The sequence below is a fragment of the Hyla sarda genome, chromosome 4 (genome assembly GCF_029499605.1).
Source record: "Hyla sarda isolate aHylSar1 chromosome 4, aHylSar1.hap1, whole genome shotgun sequence".
NCBI classification, from domain to species: Eukaryota; Metazoa; Chordata; class Amphibia; order Anura; family Hylidae; genus Hyla; species Hyla sarda.
In genome coordinates, this window is record NC_079192.1 from 227,483,623 (window position 1) to 227,501,268 (window position 17,646).

The window sequence follows — 17,646 nt, forward strand, 5'->3', positions numbered from 1 at the left end:
CACGGGAGTACCCCTTTAAGGTCGGGGTATTGCGCAGTGATATACTGTGTGTTCTATATGCTGTTATTCTCTTGTGTATTCATCTCTCTTGGAGATTAATTTATTAATGTATATAGTTACTAGTGCTAAACATTTATGCAATTCTAGTTGATGTATGCACATTTACATTCTTTAGTGCTGTACTGTATTGTCCTTTTGCACCATTGTTTCTATTTATAGTCCCTATATAAAGATTTATGTGCAGAAAATGTCTGCCCCTAGACATTTCCACCCCTATCCAAGGGATAGGAAATAAGATGTCTGATCGCGGGGAACCCCCGCAATGTCCCTGCTGCACATGGCGTTTCTTGAGAGCATCGGGTGGGTGTGGCCGTGACTTCACGAGCCTCTGCGCTGCCACGCCAGTAATCCGGCACTGATCGAAGTTCGCTCCGTGCACTGGATGTCTCGGGTGCCACAGCTGAGATCGTGGGCGGAGTACCCCTTTAAAGGGGTACTCCACCCCTAGACATCTTATCCCCTATCCAAATGATAGGGTTTAAGATGTCTGATCGCGGGGGTCCCCCCGCTGGGGACCCCCGCAATATAGCATGCGGCACCCACCTGTTTCTTGTCTGGAAGCGCTGGAGGGTCTGGGTCCCGACCACGGGAATGGAAGTCCGTGACGTCAAGCCCCGTCCCCTCAATGCAAGTCTATGGGAGGGGGTGTGACGGCCGTCACGCCCCCTCCCAAAGACTTGCATTGAGGGGACGGGGTGTGACGTCACACAGAGATGGAGTCATGACGTCACAGACTTCCGTTCCCGTGGTTGGGGCCCTGACCCTCCAGCGCTTCTGGACAAGAAACAGGTGGGTGCCGCATGCTATATTGCAGGGGTCCCCAGTGGCTGGACCCCCGCGATCACTCCTCCGCCTTGAAGCTAGCCTCCCGCAAAAAACCGCCATAAACTGAAAGCGGGATAGGAAGCTCCCATCCCCGTGCACTAACAGCGGGCCCATGAAGGCCGGACGAACCCCCAAAAACTGTGCATAACAAGCCAAAGGGCACAACGTCAACCCCGACAACGCCGCTAACCGGATCACCACTCTCTTACCCGACTGATCCGTCTTAGAGTGACGCAAGAAACACTCCAATACACCTGCCACCACCCGCACGTCCGAAAAAACAGACCCCCCCCCTGCCCGGGTCCTGCTCGGCGCCACTAGTTCAGAAATACGAAAGGCCCCGAACAACGCCAAAGCAAAAGCCAAGCGGAACAAACAAACTTCATATGGAGAAGCGCAAAGGTTCTCCAACAAATCCCCCAACCGCAGAAAAATAGGAAAGTACACCGGCTTCCTCCCATCCCTACGCACCACACCCCTCCTAAACCCTCGCACCGCCTGTCTCACCAGTAAGAACTTGGTGACATCCTGCAGCCCTCTAGCTTTAAACCAAAAAGCGAGGGTGGACAACCGACGCCCCAACCCGCGAGGGGAGATCCCTTCGCAAAAAGCCCTCCCCACATTAAAAAGAAGAGCCGCCTCCAAATCAGAAGCCTCCGTCCCCACATTCCACCCCTCCACCAGCGACTCCCAATCCCTCCACCACCTACAGTACGCCGCCCAAGTAGCCCCACACACAGACCGGCTAACCAGGGACCCCCGCGATGTCTAGGGATGGAGTACCCCTTTAACCTCATTTCTTACTTTCTATAAATGTCCAATAATCTCCCTACAGTGTATTCTCTATTAACTTACATACTATAATTGCTATAAAAAATAAAAATCTCACTATTCATTTTACTCTTCTCAGAGTGCTACAATGAAAGGTTGCATTTTGTACAGGTCCCATGTTATTCTGCAAAGAAAGATTTGTGCAATACAGAATGTTAAGCTCACTAGACATCTTCTCCTTTTCATTCCTATTTTGAACACTTAAGGTTTATCAAATTGTCCAGTGAATATAAAAGCTTGAAAAATTTAGAATGATATATAATTGCGGGGTGAATTGTGGTGCTATAAATGACATGCTAGATGTCTTAGTATTTTGTACTGACGGTAGTTGGACAATCTTAATCTAGATGATGATATTGCATTCTATAGCAGAAGGAACATTTGTAAATAAAATCCTACCTGTTTGTGTCCTAAAAAAAAAAAGGCACAAATAATATTTTTATTTTCGAAATGGTGCATAATGGTACCTGCCCTATGTATTATTCTGAAAAAAGAAAAAGAATAACTGTATTTTCTTTAATACAAGGAATAACTAGAAACCACCAGGAAAGGAAGAACTTTCCACCTGACAGTATATTATTGCATTTACAACAAATGATGAAATATACAGCTAGAGATGGTCGTGAGAAGAAAGTAGTAATTTAATAATCAGATGTAATAATCCACACACTCCTTCTTCCCACATTATTGACTCCGGTGTCTTCTAATAATAAGTTAGGAGCCTCAGATTCCGAATATTATAGAGAAGATGTGGGATGCCTCTAGATAGGAGCGTTACATTTTATTAGTGAAGATAATAACTTCATCCAATGGGACACTGTAAGGCGGTTAGGCAGTTTTCAGTTTAATAACTGAGTTTTTCTGGAATATAACATTAATAGCTTCATTAATTTCTTGGCGTGTTATTGAGCAGTGGTCTCACAACAATTCCCAGCAAGTTATTAAAAGGGGGGCAAACTCTTGGAAAGCTGAGATGGTAGTTGTACTACTGTGGATGTCTTCCCAGACACTGTGTATAAAAAGGCACAAACAGGACAGGAGTATGAACTATTATGTTGTGATGCCGACACAGTAGATATTGTTTTATGTACCTTGATCCAAAAAATGTTTGTGCTTTGTGCAATTCCAAAAACAGGGAAATAAGTTTGAAGCCCCTTGCCCCCTGTCTTCTGGATCCTTGACTCCTAACTATATAATTTTCGGAAACCGGGGGTTATATAACAAAATACATGTAGGTTTCAATGATTTCACTGACTGACTGGACCATTCTCAGTGGAAATGTAGAGATATAAACAGCACTAGACTACAGTACAGGACGTTTTTGATATTAAATTGTATGATGTTCTTGATACAACGTTTATCCTTGTTCAGTATAAGAAGAAGAATGAACCCTATGGTCCATTTTTCCCCTAACCATTCAAATAGTCTAGCACATTGCAGGTGTAATACAAGCAGGTCACTGTGTGTCAGCGTCTGTAGCAGGCAGAGAAGTGAAGCTACTGATCCTGAAGCTACCTAAGGACGAGCATTAACATGATAGCTGTGCTTCTGTGTGTGTAATAGTCAGGAAAACCTGGATCTCTGGATTCACTTTGCATGTTATTTCAGACATTAGTATCAATGATATAGTATCCATAAGAAGACCTTTTATCCCATTGCCCTATAGATGTTTTTCAGCACCAGTCATTGAAGCTATTGAAGCTTGTGGTACCCAATTCAGAGCACCTTGAATAGCACCCTATGTTGCACCTCTATGGGTTTGCCCCAGGTTAGACAAATATAAGTGCCTTTTTATAGCAGCATTGGTTCTGTTAATACAGTACTTAAAAAAGATTACGGCAGCTACTAGCACATTAGAATCAACCTGCACAGTTTATTGCTTTATCATCACAATGAGCAATTCTGATGATAACTTTATCATAAGTAATGCAGACAAATCCGCCCACCAACATCACAAAATGCAGGGTCAAAATTACACAAAAAAACCTCCAGAGTACAGACATTCATGGTGCGGCATAGTATGTTTTTAATATTTTATTATTGGCTATTAACATAAGGGAAAAAAGCTTTAAAGAATGCTTTTGTAAGCGGGTTTCCCCATGCAATTTATTTATCAAGGTCGTGCGATAATTAGGTCGCACGGAAGCAAAAGTAAGTAACAAAAAAATTTGGCATATAAAAGTCATACATTTGAAAAGAATGATAAATCTCCATCTATATGTGTTCACTTCCTCATCATACTACATAGATTCTAAGATAGTGATTGTCATTTAGATAAGCTCGTGTGTATGTAATGTATTTCATGACTGCTTTGTTTCAAAGAACATTTTCAGATTTTTGTAGGCAGTCATTTTCCAGTTGCTGCTAACATTTGTAAGACATTCTAAACGGCATGTATTTCGTCCAACTGTAAAGCCATCTGCTTGAGGAGACTTTTGCTATGCAATTTGCTATGCAGCAAGTGAGAGGGACTAAGTTAGAAAAATAGAAAATGATGATGCTTTTCTACGGCTTTGCTTATTTGTTATCCCACCACTTCACACAGTGTCTTACAATTGTTTATAGTTGTTTCTTGAAGTAGCGAGAGAAAAAAAAGAACATTTTGGTGCAGTGGAATATGTTGCAGGCCTGTGTTGCATATTCTGCCCTAATGCTTATTGTGTTTAGGTTTTAGCTGCTCTTTAAGGTCCTCTTTATTGTCTAGTGTGCAGTTTAGAACACCACTTAAGGACAAGGATTTATGTTAGCTGTAAAATTAATTTATTCCAGTAAATGCAGATCTGTGCGATTTATAGCTATCTACACAGTACTAATGTTCCTGAAAACAGAAAGGCTGGTGAATAAATCTAGAATTCTAAATGTGTTACATAGAAATGATTAAGGAACAATAAGTTCATGCTGTTAATTCTAAATGTGATACAGTGGTCCAGGGGAAGATGAACATAAAACCACAAGGTCCCATTTGCACAATAGGGAAATAGGAAAAAATCTGTGCCAATTCATTTAATGGTATTCTGATTCATTACCTCGGTTCTATTAACCCCTTAAGGACCTCGGGCGTATGGGTACGCCCTTGCTCGCTGGCACTTAAGGACCAAGGGCGTACCTGTACGCCCGTGGGAATGTTCGTCCCCGCCTGCTGAAATCATTCAGCAGGCATCCCGAGACCCCCCTATGTCGGCAATCAACGCAAATCTCCGGTGAATTCACATCGGCGATTTGCAGTTATTCCGCATGACTGCAGCTATTTGCAGGCATACAGGTCTCCAGTGACTCGCCGACCTGGAAAATAAGGGGGATAGGGGGTGTCCAAGACACCCCTGGTCCCCCTGAAGGGATAGGAGTTAGGTGGCAGGGGTGCCACCCCTCCTATCCCTGCTATTGGTCAGTCAGAAGCGACCGACCAATAGCAGATCGGGGACGGGGGGGTTAAAGTTTGGTTCCTCCGCTCTGCCCACCCACTGTTGTCCGGGCAGAGCAGGGGAACTGTTGTGACCAGCGCCGGAGGTCATCTGAAGCGACATCTGAAGTGCTACAGTTTGAGACCACTATACAGTGGTCTCTAAATTGTAGCCCTCCAGATGTTGCAAACTACAACTCCCAGCATGCCCAGACAGCTGTTTGCTGTCAGGGCATGCTGGAATTTGTAGTTTTGCAACATCTGGATGGCCACAGTTTGGAGATCACTGTGCAGTGGTCTCTAAACTGTGGCCCTTCAGATCTTGCAAACCTACAACTCCCAGCATGCCCAAAACACTGTCTTGGCATGCTGGAAGTTGCGTATCTCCAGCTGTTGTATAACTACAGCATGCCCTTTGGCGATCAGTACATTCTGGGAGTTGTAGTTTTGCAACAGCTGGAGGCACACTGGTTGGAGAATACTGACACACCCACACACCCACACCTCCCCATGTGAATGTACAGGGTACATTCACACGGGCGGGTTTACAGTGAGTTTCCTGCTTCAAGTTTGAGCTGCAGCAAATTTTCCGCTGCATCGCAAACTCCTAGCAGGAAACTCACCGTAATCCCCCGCCAGTGCAAATGTACCCTAAGAACATTACATTACACTACACTGATAAAATAAAAAGTAAACCACTACAATACACCCCCTTACACTGCCCACCCCCCCCCCCAATAAAAATGAAAACTTATCGTACGGCAGTGTTTCCAAAAACGAAGCCTCCAGCTGTTGCAAAACAACAACTCCCAGCATTTCCGGACAGCCAGAGACTTTCCAGGCATGCTTGGAGTTAAGCAACTTCTGGAGGCACCCTGTTTGGGAATCACTGGTTTAGAATACCCCTATGTCCACCCCTATGCAATCCCTAATTTAGTCCTCAAATGCGCTTGGCGCGCTCTCACTTTAGAGCCCTGTCGTATTTCAAGGAAACAGTTAAGGGCTACATATGGGGTATTTCTGTACTCATGAGCAATTGCACTACACATTTTGAGGGGCTTTTTCTCCTTTTACCCCTTATGAAAAGGAAAAGTTGGGGTCTACACCAGCCTGTTAGTGTAAAAAAATTAAAAATTTTACACTAATGTAACATACTTTTTATTTTCACAAGAGGTAAAAGGGGAAAAAAAAGACCCCCAAAATTTGTAACACCATTTCTCCTGAGTACGGAAGTACCCCATATGTGGACCAAAAATGCTCTGCGGACGCACAACAAGGCTCAGGAGTGAAAGCGCACTATGTACAGTTGAGGCCTAAATTGGTGATTTACACAGAGGTGGCTGATTTTACAGCAGTTCTGACATAAACGCAAAGAAATAAATACCCATGTGTGACCCCATTTTGGAAACTACACCCCTCATGGAAGGGGTGCATTTACACCCCACAGGTGTCTGACAGATTTTTGGAACAGTGGTCCGTGAAAATGAAAAATTTAATTTTTGGGCTTTGTTAACGCACATGGCCCTTGACTTCCATTCCAAACAAATATTCTGTACAAAAGCTCCATAGCGCTCCTATTCTTATGAGCATTGTAGTGCACCAGCAGAGCACTTGAAGTCCGAACATGGGGTATTTCCATACTCAGAAGAAATGGGGTTACAAATTTTGGGGGGCATTTTCTCTTTTTACCCCTTGTAAAATTGGGGGAAAACCCAGCATTTTACTGAAAAAAAATTTTTTTTTTTTCATTTACACATCCGACTTTAGCAAAAAGTCGTTGAACACCTGTGTGGGTGTTAAGGCTCACTGTACCCCTTGTTACATTCCTTGAGGGGTGTAGTTTCCAAAATAGTATGCCATGTGTTTATTTTTTATTTTTTGCTGTTCCTGCACAATAGGGGATTCCTAAATGCGACATGCCCCCCAAAAACCATTTCAGCAAAATTTGCTTTCCACAAGCCAAATGTGACTCCTTCTCTTCTGAGCATTGTAGTTCGCTCGCAGAGCATTTTACATCCTAATATGGGTATTTCCATACTCAGAAGAGATGGGGTTACAAATTTGGGGGGGGTATTTTCTCCCATTACTCTTTGTAAAAATTGTAAATTTGGGGGGGGAAACTGCACTACAGTGAAAAAAAAGTATTTTCATTTAAACATCCGACTTTATCGAAAAGTCGTCAAACACCTGTGGGGTGTTAAGGCTCACTGTACCTCTTGTTAGGTGCCATGAGGGGATTAGTATCCAAAATAGTAGGGCATGTTTTTTTTTTTTTTTGTGCTGTTCTGGCACAATAAGAGCTTCCTAAATGTGACATGCCCCCAAAAAAAACATTTCAGCAAAATACACTCTCCAAAATCCCATTGTCGCTCCTTCCCTTCTGAGACTGTGCTCGCCGAACACTTCACATACACAAATGAGGTATTTCCTTAATCGAGAGAAATTGGGTTACATATTTTGGGGGGCTTTTTCTTCTATTTCCCCTTGTAAAAATCAAAAACTGGGTCTACAAGAACATGCGAGTGTAAAAAATGAAGATTTTGAATTTTCTCCTTCACTTTGCTGCTATTCCTGTGAAACACCTAAAGGATTAACAAACTTTCTGAAAGCCATTTTGAATACTTCGAGGGGTACAGTTTTTTTTAACCCCTTAACGATGCAGGACGTAAATGTACTTCCTGGTGAGGTGGTACTTAACGCACCAGGACATACATCTACGTCCTAAGCATAACTGCGAGCATCGGAGCAATGCACGGATCATGCACGGCAGGTCCCGGCTGCTGATTGCAGCCAGGCACCCGCCCGTAATGGTGGACATCCACGATCCCGTGGATGTCCGCCATTAACCCCTCAGATGCCATAATCAATACAGATCATGGCATCTGCAGCATCGTGGTCACTAAAATGGATGATCGGATCCAGCACGGCAGACTGAGGTCCCCTCACCTGCCTCCGCTGCCTTCCCAGCGTCTTCTGCTCTGATCTGCCTTCCCACAGACCAGAGCAGTCCTATACATAGCACTGAACAGTGTTAGCAATCGAGTGATTGCTGTAAATAGTGCCCTATGGGGACTTTTAAAGTGTAAAAATAAAAGTAAAAAAATAAAGTAAAAAAAATTTGAAAAACCCCCTCCCCCAATAAAAACGTAAATTGTCCCATTTTCCCTATTTCACCACCAAAAAGTGTTAAAAAATATTTTATATACATTTTTGGTATCTCCACGTGCGTAAATATCTGAACTATTAAAATAAAATGTTAATAATACCGTACGGTGAACGGCATTAAGGTAAAAATAAAAAAGTCCAAAATATATGCTTTTTTATAACATTTTATTCCCCAAAAAATTTTTAAAAAATGGATTAAAGTTCTATATAAGAAAATATGGTATCAATAAAAAGTACAGATCACGGCGCAAAAAAGAGCCCTCTTACCGCCACTTATACGGAAAAATGAAAAAGTTATAGGTCTTCAAAATAGGGGGATTTTAAATGTACTAATTTGGTAAAAAAAAAGTTAGCGATTTTCTTTAAGTGCAACAGTAATAGAAAAGTATGTTATCATGGGTATCATTTTAATTGTATTGACCCAAAGAATAAAGAACACACGTCATTTTTACCATAAATTGTACGGCGTGAAAATGAAATCTTCAAACATTAGCAAAATTGCGGTTTTCTTTTTAATTTCACCACACAAATAGTATTTTTTTTTTGCGCCATACTTTTTATGGTAAACTGAGTGACATTACAACGGACAACTGGTCTCGCAAAAAACAAGCCCTCATACTAGTCTGTGGATGAAAATATAAAAGAGTTATGATTTTTTGAAGGCGAAGAGGAAAAAACGAAAACGTAAAAATGTAATTGTCTGTGTCCTTAAGTCCCAAATGGGCTGCATCCTTAAGGGGTTCATGGGGCAATTTATGGGGTATTTCTAAAATTCAATTAAAAACTGAACTGGTTCCTGAAAAATTCCGATTTTGAAAATTTCGTGAAAAATTGGAAAATTGCTGCTGAACTTTGAAGCCCTCTGATGTCTTCCAAAAGTAAAAACACGTCAACTTTATGATGCAAACATAAAGTACACATATTGTATAGGCGAATCAATATATAATTTATATGGATTATCTATTTTACTTACAAGCAGAGAACTTCAAAGTTAGAAAAATGCAACATTTTCAATTTTTTTCATAAAACATTGGCATTTTTCACCAAGAAATGATGCAAATATTGATGAAAATTTACCACTAAAATAAAGTAGAATATGTCACGAAAAAACGATCTCTGAATCAGACTCAAACGTTAAAGCATCCCAGAGTTATTAATGCTTAAAGTGACAGTGGTCACTTGCAAAAAACATTCTGGTCCTCAAGGTGAAAATGGGCTTGGTCCTTAAGGGGTTAATGTGCTTATGGTTTCAGAACGCAGCTACTATATGTAAGAAAATTGCATAATTTCACAACTAGTATGTTAACAGCATTCTTGTGAAAAATAGTGGATGTATTGTTCTGAATCAAGCATTCAATCAAACACAGATGGACAGCAGGTGTACTGCACCTTGGGGTGGCTCCCCTGTGTCTAGCTCGAGGCTCCGTACTCTCCAGCCACATAGATCAATTCTCACTTAGAAAAATTACACTTTCACAGGGATTGCGTTTATGTGTCCACTTTATCCAACAGCTTGTTCACTTAATACAAAAGTGCAGTATACAGGACATGAACATCATATTCAGCCGGTGCAATAATATTGCAGATAGTATGCTCAGCACGGTGTATCTAGAACATTTTCATCCCTTTCTGGGGCAGTCCATTTCTGTCCGCTGAGAGCCGCCTTCCTGAGGGTAGAACAGGCTGCATTATTTTGTCTTGCAATTACCCTATGCATTTTCAGAGTAAAAAATAAATAAATAAAGAGTCAAATTTTTTTTTTTTTTTACTGGATTCTGATAACCCTATTTGGCCATGTTCAGACATTGAGGATCCTGTCAAGACGTATTCACAGGTTTCATGGGTTTTAAAATCCATAATATGGTAGTTTTTGCTATGGGCTCTACATTGAATTAGCATTGTTAAATGTCAGTAAAGTTTCTGCCACAGACTTTCAGAATTTTGCATGGCAGATTTTCCTGGGGCAAATCTATGTATTGGGAACATGACCTGTTAGCAAGCTGCTTGTTTTACAGGTCTTCTATTTCTTATATAGTTAAAAGAGAGTTAATGGGGGACTCTGGCACATAAGTTCTTATCCCTTTTCCTGTCCCAGTTCCTGTCTGGCACCCCGGTTCTCCTCATGAAGGTCGCTCTGTGCACGGACTACTATCGACCACTGCACAAAACTGTGGCTGTCACACCCCCTCCATGTATCTCTATGGGAAAACTGAAGATACACAAGCTCCAGTTCTCCCATATAGATACATGGAGGGAAGCGTGTCGGCCACTGCTCTGTGCGGTGGTTGAAAGAAATCCGTCACGGAGTGGTGGTCGCTCCATGCATGCATGTGGGGAGTCAGGGTGCCGGACAAGAGATCGAGTGGGGTTCCAACATTCGGACAGCTGAGAGGAAAGGGGAAGGTTACCTTACCCGCCTCTTCACTGTCCAGTCGGTGCTCCAGTGCTGCAGAAAGCCATGGCAGCCTGAGCACTGATAACACTGATCAATGATGTGCTACAGCGCAGCATTGAACAGTGTATGCCATCTAAAGATCTAATAATATGTTCTATTAAAATCTATGGAAAAGCGGCTGACGTTGCTCATATTGTTTAAAAACTACTGTAATTCCAACGTTGGAATTACAGCCTTTTTTTCTTTGAAAAACCATTGTATACACTGACAGTTGATTTTCCATACACTTTAATAGGACACGTTTTTTAATTGAAAGAAAAACAAAAAACTGTATCTGGAAACTATGGCATACTAGTGTATAAATGACCTTATAAAAAAAGAATTAAAAATGTAATATAAAATAAAAATTTAAAGTTAAAAAATTTTACTGCATTTTTGTTTTTTAGTCTGAACCTGAAGGATTTTCCCACTTCCATTTATATGTATGTGCTGCCTTTCTAGTGAGATGGAGGAAAGAGATTCTGGATGAAAAAGATTTTCATGTAAGTGCTTTCCTTTTATTTGTTGTAACATATGGGTTGAAATGAGGCGGCCGTTATGTGTCTATGGTGAGTATGCAGTAAATTCACCCAACAAAGGGCTGTAATTACAAATTGTAAAACATCTGACGATTTGTACACTTAAACAATGTCACCTTTGGCTCCGCAGACTTTTCACATACAGGTGATTTGCAGTGAGCAGCCCTGTTCCAAACCGCAATTTAAATCTGACGGTAATAGCTGTGAGATTACTTTAGTGAGGGCTGTGTTAACTAGATGTGATTTACTGGGGTCTCCTGTGTATATGGCAGCACAGAATTAACCTGTTGTGCTGCACATAATCGAATCAAGATCATTTCACTAAATATTGTGGGATCTGCATGGTTTGTATAGAGATTACATATGCATATGTTTAAATGTGTAACTGATTAAGTACTACATTTTTAGATACAACTATTGAGTAGTCGTCTGCCTCTTGGTATTTTACATTGTTTGCACCCAAAATGACAAATTAGTAAATGAGAAATTGGAACCACTGCCAAAGTTAGATAACTGTGCTTGATTTATTTTTACAGATATTGTTTTTTTTTTAGCAGGCATTTTTGCAAAGTTACTACAGGAAGCAAAACCACCTTTAAATTATCGTCTCAGTAAATTAACTTTATTATTTAAAAATTATGACAATTAAAGGGTATTGCAGGGAAATAAAACGTATCCACAGGATGGGGCATAAGTTTCTGATCTTATGGGATCTGACCAGCGGGGTCCCCTGTGGTCACACCTATCACAGCTCAGCTGATGATTTGCTGAGTGGGCTATTACTGAAGCCTGTCTCCAAGGATGGAGGCTGGAGCGTGCTGAGGATGGTTGAGTAGCTGGCCGGACCCCCTGGAATCAGAAATGTATTCCCTATTCTGAGGATAAGTTTTATTTCTCCCAGAGTATCACTTTATTTTTCTGAAAAGTATATTAAAAGGTGAAAACCAGTATTGTCTGCACTTTCTGTTACGTTGCAAAAATAGCCACCTCAACAAAACAAGAAAAGACAACATTTTGTGAATAGAATATCAAACTGTGTTTCTACTAAATTTTGTGTGGAAGTCAAAGGTGTTATTTTGGTCTATGAAACCAATACACCATAATGTGTACGTTCGCCCTGGTGATGTCACATCACGCCCCCTCCATTTCTATGGGAGCGACGTGTCAGCATAGATCCCTGCGGTGGGCCCCCCGCGATCAGAAATCTTATCCCCTAACCTTTGGATAAGATGTTTTTGCCCGGAATACCCCTTTAAGACTAAACATATAAAAAGTGTTGTAATGTTCACCGATCTTGAAACAGAATTCTTTATATTAGCTTTAATAAATAAAATGTAGAATGTATTCATGTGACATCATCCACAGGACAAGCACCACTCTGTTTTGATCTTCAATGACGAGGCTAATGTCTTCCTATAAGTCATAAAGATAGGAGATAAAAAGGAAAAAGAAGGGAACGCGCCCCTAGTGAAGTACAGTTAGACAATATTATCAGAAAGAAGGTTGACTCTCACTCACCATATAGTGTTGTGTTGAGAACACAACAACTCAAATTGCATGTAGAATGAGTCTTTTTGGTCCTGCAGCTTACAATCCTTCCGAACACTCCCTAGAGTCATCCGTGGTCACAGATGCAAGTAGATAAAAAAAATAAAATAAGAACGGATTTTTCTGCAGCGCTGGACCAAGTTGATTATATAGAGCTTGGCCTCTTTTAATTCCACATGGTCCAGCACTGAAGAAAAATCTAATTTTTTTTTTAATCTACTTGCATCTATAAGCCATAAAGAGGATGTGTCAACATTCCTAACATATCTGTTTTACTAAATGTTTTTTATATTTATTCATTATTATAATAAAAAAATGTGATATATAGCAAATTTGGGACATCGTTTTTGAGATTAAAACTTTTTCCCAAAAATGTGATGCCTGTGTTACTATTCCCTAGTCAAAGGAGTGTGATACTGTCGAGTATGATTAGACAATGTCAGGGTGTTTAGGGATACATATTCCTAAGGGGTAACACTGGGTGGTCAATCTAATCGTAAAATGCTAAAGCTCTGTCCTTACTTTTATCAAAGGCTCTGTTCAGAGACCCCATCAGTAGCACTGTCATATTTGATGGAAAGAATGAATGCAGAATGCTGTGCTATTCTTCCAGTCAAAATGACAGACACCATAATGTAACCTGACAGACTTAATTTTAAGACATCAGGGACATGGTGGTTGTTTATCATTTCATGGGCCCAGCATTGTTTTCATGATTTTCATAATAACAAAAGCCATGGTGGTGGTAACAGAGCCTAAGAGAAATTACAGAGGAACAGCACAACATAGTGGACTCAGCTAAAGTGCTTTAGAATTGGTGTTTCATGTTGAATACAATGATTTACTAACATAGACATGTCAGGGGGGTTGACAGGTCCTCATTAATAAGATTAGTGAAAACCATTCCTTCCAGACTATCAAGCGTAAATTAAAAGGGGTAGAGAAATTGTATAGTATCATTACCTGGCATGCTATGTATATGATCACCTTGGGACTAAGTCTAACAAACAGCAGTACATTTTCAGCCAGTGAATTACACTACTTCCTGCTGTGAATCATGACTCCAGAGTAGGCAGGAAGATATACTGTATGTATTATTGACTCCTAGCGCTCTGGGTTATGCCTCCATTATGGATTTCCATGATCACAATAACAGCAGACAACAATCTCTGAACTCTTGTCACAATCTACAGCTATGCTCACACATAGGCCCAGATTTATCAAACTATGTGAGAGAAAAAATAGAGTGATTTTTTTCCCCTTAAGAACCAATCACAGTTCAGCTTTCACTTTACCAGAGCTTGTTAGCTGAGCTGTGATTGGTTGATGTGGAAAAATCACTCTATTTTTCCTCTCACACAGTTTGATAAACTTGGGCCATAGTCTTTCAAGTCGTTTGTTTGTTTAACAAATGACCTTTGTTTGGCCATTTAATGATTCCAAAGATGGTTAAAAATTGCCAATTCTTATTATCCCGATAATGACCATGGACGTCTATGCTCGTCCAATAGCCGTTACTGGGGTATGACGCTGGCTCCCAACCTTAGCCCGCGTCATACCGCGTGGCCCCAAGCTGATTCCTGTAGCGACGATAGCCGCGGGCGGCTATTAACCCTTTAGATCACCGCTGTCAAAGTTGACAGCGGTGTCTAAAGGTGCCTGTATCTCATCCCTGGTGGTCCAGTGGGGTGGATCGCCCACCCCCCAGCGCGATCGCAGTGGGGGCAATCCCCTACTGAGGTGGCCTGAGGGCTTACCTCTCCTGCTGCGGTGGCTCCGGTGCTCATAATGATAGAGCCTGGGCCAGGCTTTATCAATCGAGCGCAGAGCACACAGATCTATGGGATTGTATGTAATCCCATTGATCTGTATGAGGAATCAAATGATTCCTCCTAAAAGTCCCCTAAGGGGACTAAAAGTGTAAAAAAAAAAAGTTTAAAAACACACATTAACCCCTTCTTCCTTTTCCCAAATTCCATATAAAAATATATAAGCATAATAAAAATAAACATATATGGTATTGCCACGTGCGTAAATGTCCAAACTATGAAAATATATCATAAATTAAACCACACGGTCAATGGCGTATGCGCCCAAAAAATCCAAAGTCCAAAATAGCGTATTTTTGGTCACTTTTAATACCATAAAAAAGGAATAAAAAGCGTTCAAAAGTGCGATCAAAACAAAAAGGGTACTGATTAAAACAGATCACGGTGCAAAAAATTTGCCCTCATACCACCCCGTACGCAGAAAAATTAAAAAGTTATAGGGATCAGAAGAGGACAATTTTAAATGTATAAATTTTCGTGCATGTAGGTATGATTTTTTCCAAAAGTACGACAAAATCAAACCTATATAAGTAGGGTATCATTTTAATCGTATGGACCTACAGAATAAAGAAAAAGTGTCATATTTACCGAAAAATGTACGGCGTAGAAACAAAAGCCCCCAAAATTTACAAAATTGTGTTTTTTCTTTTGTTGTTGCACAATTCTTTTATTTTGTTGCACAATTATTTTTTTTCCCATTTTGTCGTAGATTTTTGGTAAAATTACTGATGTCATTACAAAGTAGAATGGGTAGCGCAAAAAATAAGCCCTCATATTGATTTTTAGGAGCAAAATTGAAAGGGTTATGATTTTTAAAAGGTAAGGAGGAAAAAACTAAAGTGCAAAAACAGAAAAAAGCTCAGTCCTTAAGTGGTTATTATTGAATTTAATGGAATTCAATGGAAAAATAGGTAGTAATGCAACCACCATTTGTGTAATTTAACCACCATTATTTTAGAAAAAGACAGACCGCCTTTTAACAAAAGATAGTTACACTAAATGGCTTTTTTTTTATAATAGAAAAAGTTATGAAAACGTTTGATGAAAGAGAATAGCTTTTAGGAGATAGGCAGATATTTGCTGAATAATATTCACCTTTTTGTTGGAGCTTGCTGTAGTCATCGCTTCCATTGCATGCCTCCTATAGGTTATAAAATTGTAAGCCAAATGAAAGTTTATTCCAAGAGTAGTTGTGCTTTAGAGCATTGCTTAAGTATATAGCCAGCATAGTAAGTCACTTTTTATTGAGCTTAGAGCAGCATCTGCTGTACCAGGTTTGTGATGATGCTGAACATTTATATCTGTGTAAATCTTTACCTTTACAGTACTTCAGAATGGTGTCTTGTATGTTCTTCTTTGTTCTTGCACTAATACAGTTACAGCAAGTGTGTTTGGAGCACTGAAGCCAACGTTTTATGGGAGGCTCTGACTTTATGTTCTAGAAATTGAGATGCGGAAAGTAGCTGCGGCCAAAAACTGTGTTTTGGTTTAATTAGTATTTAAATCATATGCCATTTCACCTTTCACTGTTTTATGTGTGTATTAGCAGTATTCGTGTATCTGTTAGCAAAATCAAAGTAATAAAGTGCCTTTTATTTAATTGCCAACCTCAATCAAGGGAACATGTTTATTCACATAATAAATGGTAAAGATGTAGTTTAAAATTTAGGTTGTGCTGTAAATTGTAACCATGCTTAATAATTGTATTATTGAAAGATACTCCACAAAAGACTTGCATTGCCACGGTGGTGGCGCTTACTGCGCTAATAGGGAAGGAAACACTTTAGTCAAGCTCTGAGTGCGTTTCCTTAGTGTCAGAAAGACAAGTAACTATAATCTGAAACTAGTGCTCAGAAATATAATGGGGGTCATGTATCAAGTGTAATTGTGTCAGAAAATATGGTTGACTCTTTGTATACCGTGTTTTCTAAGTTTTTACAAATTGTTTTATTCCTAATAACCAACAGCCTAGAAAGTAAACCGGATTCTACTTAGTAGCTGCTATATATTGCTATATACATTATTTGTACATCCCAAGACATTCATTGTAACTTGAGATCACACTTGGAAAATTGGTAATTATTCTAAAGCTTATTATTCCAACAGAAAATACACACGGCTGAGGTCAATCGTGTTACTGGGTCATCCAAACATAAATCACCAGCGACTGTTTACAAACATGAAAAAAGCTTTATTAATATTCCAAATAAAATGGTATAAAATAAACAGATTAATGCTGGGGCTAATGTGGGATATACATATGGCAGATGTAGAGAGAGTACAAGGCTAAACACACTAATAAATGGCAGTATTCCAAGATTGACATAGACCATAGAAATATAAGGTCAGGTTCCTTATGTCCACTAGGTAAATACAAGTATGTGCAATACAAATGAAAAATATAGAATGCAAAGATACAAATATTAGGAATCACAGCCAGCATGTATACCTAGGTGGGGCTGTGTGGGTGTTGCATACATGCTGGCTGTGATTCCTAATATTTGTATCTTTGCATTCTATATTTTTCATTTGTATTGCACATACTTGTATTTACCTAGTGGACATAAGGAACCTGACCTTATATTTCTTATATTTCAGGACCATTGCGTGAAACCACAATGTCCCGGTCAGCTAACTGGACAGCAGGAGAGTCCTCACCTGCCTTCTTGCTGTCCAATCTGTGATCTGCTGCTCCATGCCTGCTCAGCAGGCTGGAGCAGCAGAGAACCTTAACCCTGATTAATGCTATGCTATGGCATAGCATTGATCAGTATATGCAATCAAAAGATTGCATGGTATAGCCCCTATGGGGCTAAAAATAAATAAATAAAGTGTTAAAAAAAAGTTGATATAAGTTTATTAACCTCTTCCTAATAGAAGTTTGAATCCCCCCTTTTCTCATTTTTTAAATAAAATAATAAAATAAAAAATAATCATATGGGGTACTGCCGCGTGCGTAAATGTCCGAACCATTAAAATATAAGGGTAGTTAAACCACAGGGTCAAAGGCATACA

General features: G+C 40.0%; 1 protein-coding gene across 2 annotated transcripts in view; it reads left to right on the forward strand.

Annotated features, from left to right (window-relative positions):
- Positions 1-17,646, forward strand: part of TBC1D22A (TBC1 domain family member 22A) — a 576,359-nt gene that overhangs the window by 443,550 nt on the left and 115,163 nt on the right. For both annotated transcript variants that reach the window (XM_056573700.1, XM_056573701.1), the window contains exon 12: positions 11,123-11,218. In XM_056573700.1, coding sequence (XP_056429675.1) covers positions 11,123-11,218 — 96 coding nt within the window. The remainder of the gene's footprint in view (positions 1-11,122; positions 11,219-17,646) is intronic.